This window comes from Anoplopoma fimbria, unplaced genomic scaffold, assembly GCF_027596085.1.
Source record: "Anoplopoma fimbria isolate UVic2021 breed Golden Eagle Sablefish unplaced genomic scaffold, Afim_UVic_2022 Un_contig_7312_pilon_pilon, whole genome shotgun sequence".
Classification (NCBI taxonomy): domain Eukaryota; kingdom Metazoa; phylum Chordata; class Actinopteri; order Perciformes; family Anoplopomatidae; genus Anoplopoma; species Anoplopoma fimbria.
This window is the reverse complement of record NW_026551229.1, coordinates 1-1,713: the sequence shown is the minus strand read 5'-3', so window position 1 is coordinate 1,713 and position 1,713 is coordinate 1. Positions and strand designations below refer to the sequence as shown.

Below are 1,713 nucleotides of genomic sequence, written 5' to 3'. Positions count from 1 at the left end.
GAAGGGTGGTTTGAAGTTAAAAGCTAAATGGATAAGATATTTACTTTTTCAAATAAATCCGGTATGTTAATTGAGTCCAGCAGAAACATTTCCGGATTGTAGAATAATCAAAGTTAAATGTCCTGTGTTAAAAAAGACACAACGCAGAAAGACATGTTTCATATAGATATATAAAAAGATGAGGAAAAATCAGGAAGTTAAAATTAAATATGGAATTTCAACTTTTTGTTTTGTATTTTTCATCATGTTTAATTTGTATTTGAATGTCTGAAATAAATTCAATCAATAGTTCCAGTTGTATCTCAGTCTGGAGGGTTGCTGGTTCTAGTCCAGAGTGATGCAGTGTTAGAGTGGTTTGAGAGTTATAAGCTAAATGGATAAGATATTTACTTTTTGAGAAATAAAATGTTAATCTGGTCCAGCAGAAACATTTCTGATAGTAGATATAATCAGTGGCAACATAAATGTCCTGTGTTAAAAAGTGTGTTTCTTGTATAACTAGTGTTCTGCCTACCATAAAATCAAACATGGAATATCAACTATGTGTTTTTAGTGTCATCCACTGACCATTGACCCTCTTGCTCATATTTCTGCTTTTCCATAATGGTGTCATGATATCAGCAGAAGAACATCCTGGTCCTCTTCCGACGACAACATTGCCACCTATGTGTCACTAAATCTGTTGAAGATTAAATAAGATTAGAATGACTCTAGTGTTATATATATCTAATATATATCTAGTTGTTCTATATATATCTAGTGTTCTATATATATCTAGTGTTCTATATATATCTAGTGTTCTATATATATCTAGTGTTCTATATATATCTAGTGTTCTATATATATCTATGCTCATTTCTCTGAAGAAGCCTGGAGGAGGCCAAACTGATGCTCGCCGTCCAGGAAGAGATTACCACGACAACTGAGGCGGAGCCCACAGTCCCTGGCGTGGTGCGACTACACGTTAACAACTGGCTCGAGGTGAGGGTGAGGGGCGGCTGTGGCGTAGTGGAGAGCAAGAGGATCGGTGGTTCGATACCCGGCTTCGGCAGTCGATGTGTCCTCCCGAAGGCTTGCCATCGGTGAGGACTGGATGTTGCATGGATGTTAGTTAGAGTCTGATGGTGGCACCTTGATGGTAGCCTGTCATCAGTGTGTGAATGGGTGAATGGTATGTAACATACTACTGACTGTAAGTCGCTTTGGAGAAAAGCCTCTGCTAAATGACTGTAATGTAATGTGAGCTTCTGTTTGCCTCACAAGATCCACAGGATTGGTGGCACCTATATCCCCCCCGAGGCATTAGAGCGCACCTATATCCCCCCCATGCACTGCTGCTGCTGCTGGAAAGTGAGAAGGAACTGCTCGCCTGCGATGGTGCGCCTCATCACAACCTGCTCAGCGGTGAAAAACCTGCAGCAGCTCGCACAAGATGCTGACCTGGCCTTATTTCAGATTTTTCAAATTGCTGCTCACTTGGCTTATTGGGGCAAAGCGATCATCATCGACCCGCTGTGTGAGAACAAGGAGAGCATGCCTGTCAGTGCTCTGTTATATATGTCTATATTTGTTTGGTTTTGAAATTGACTAATGTTCAATAAATATGTTTTCTGAATAGGATGGTTCTCCTTGCATTTTTTGATGTTTAAGTGACAAACGAGAAACAAATTAGATCATTTATTTCACTTTAGAGTCACAAATGACATTGTTAGC

At 39.7% G+C, this 1,713-nt stretch overlaps 1 protein-coding gene across 1 annotated transcript; it reads left to right on the top strand.

Moving 5' to 3' along the window:
• Nucleotides 1-837: 837 nt before the first annotated feature.
• Nucleotides 838-1,581, top strand: LOC129115375 (GATOR complex protein NPRL3-like). Its single transcript, XM_054626920.1, has 2 exons — nt 838-981; nt 1,264-1,581. The coding sequence occupies exons 1-2, from the start codon at nt 889-891 to the stop codon at nt 1,579-1,581; spliced, it is 411 nt and encodes a 136-aa protein (XP_054482895.1). The 5' UTR covers nt 838-888.
• The last annotated feature ends 132 nt before the right edge of the window (nt 1,582-1,713 follow it).

Bases quoted from the DNA above. Each gene is read 5' to 3' on its own strand.
- LOC129115375 (XM_054626920.1), top strand. From the start codon at position 889: ATGCTCGCCGTCCAGGAAGAGATTACCACGACAACTGAGGCGGAGCCC. The intron at 982-1,263 runs GTGAGGGTGAGG...TTGCCTCACAAG, and splicing joins ACGTTAACAACTGGCTCGAG to ATCCACAGGATTGGTGGCAC.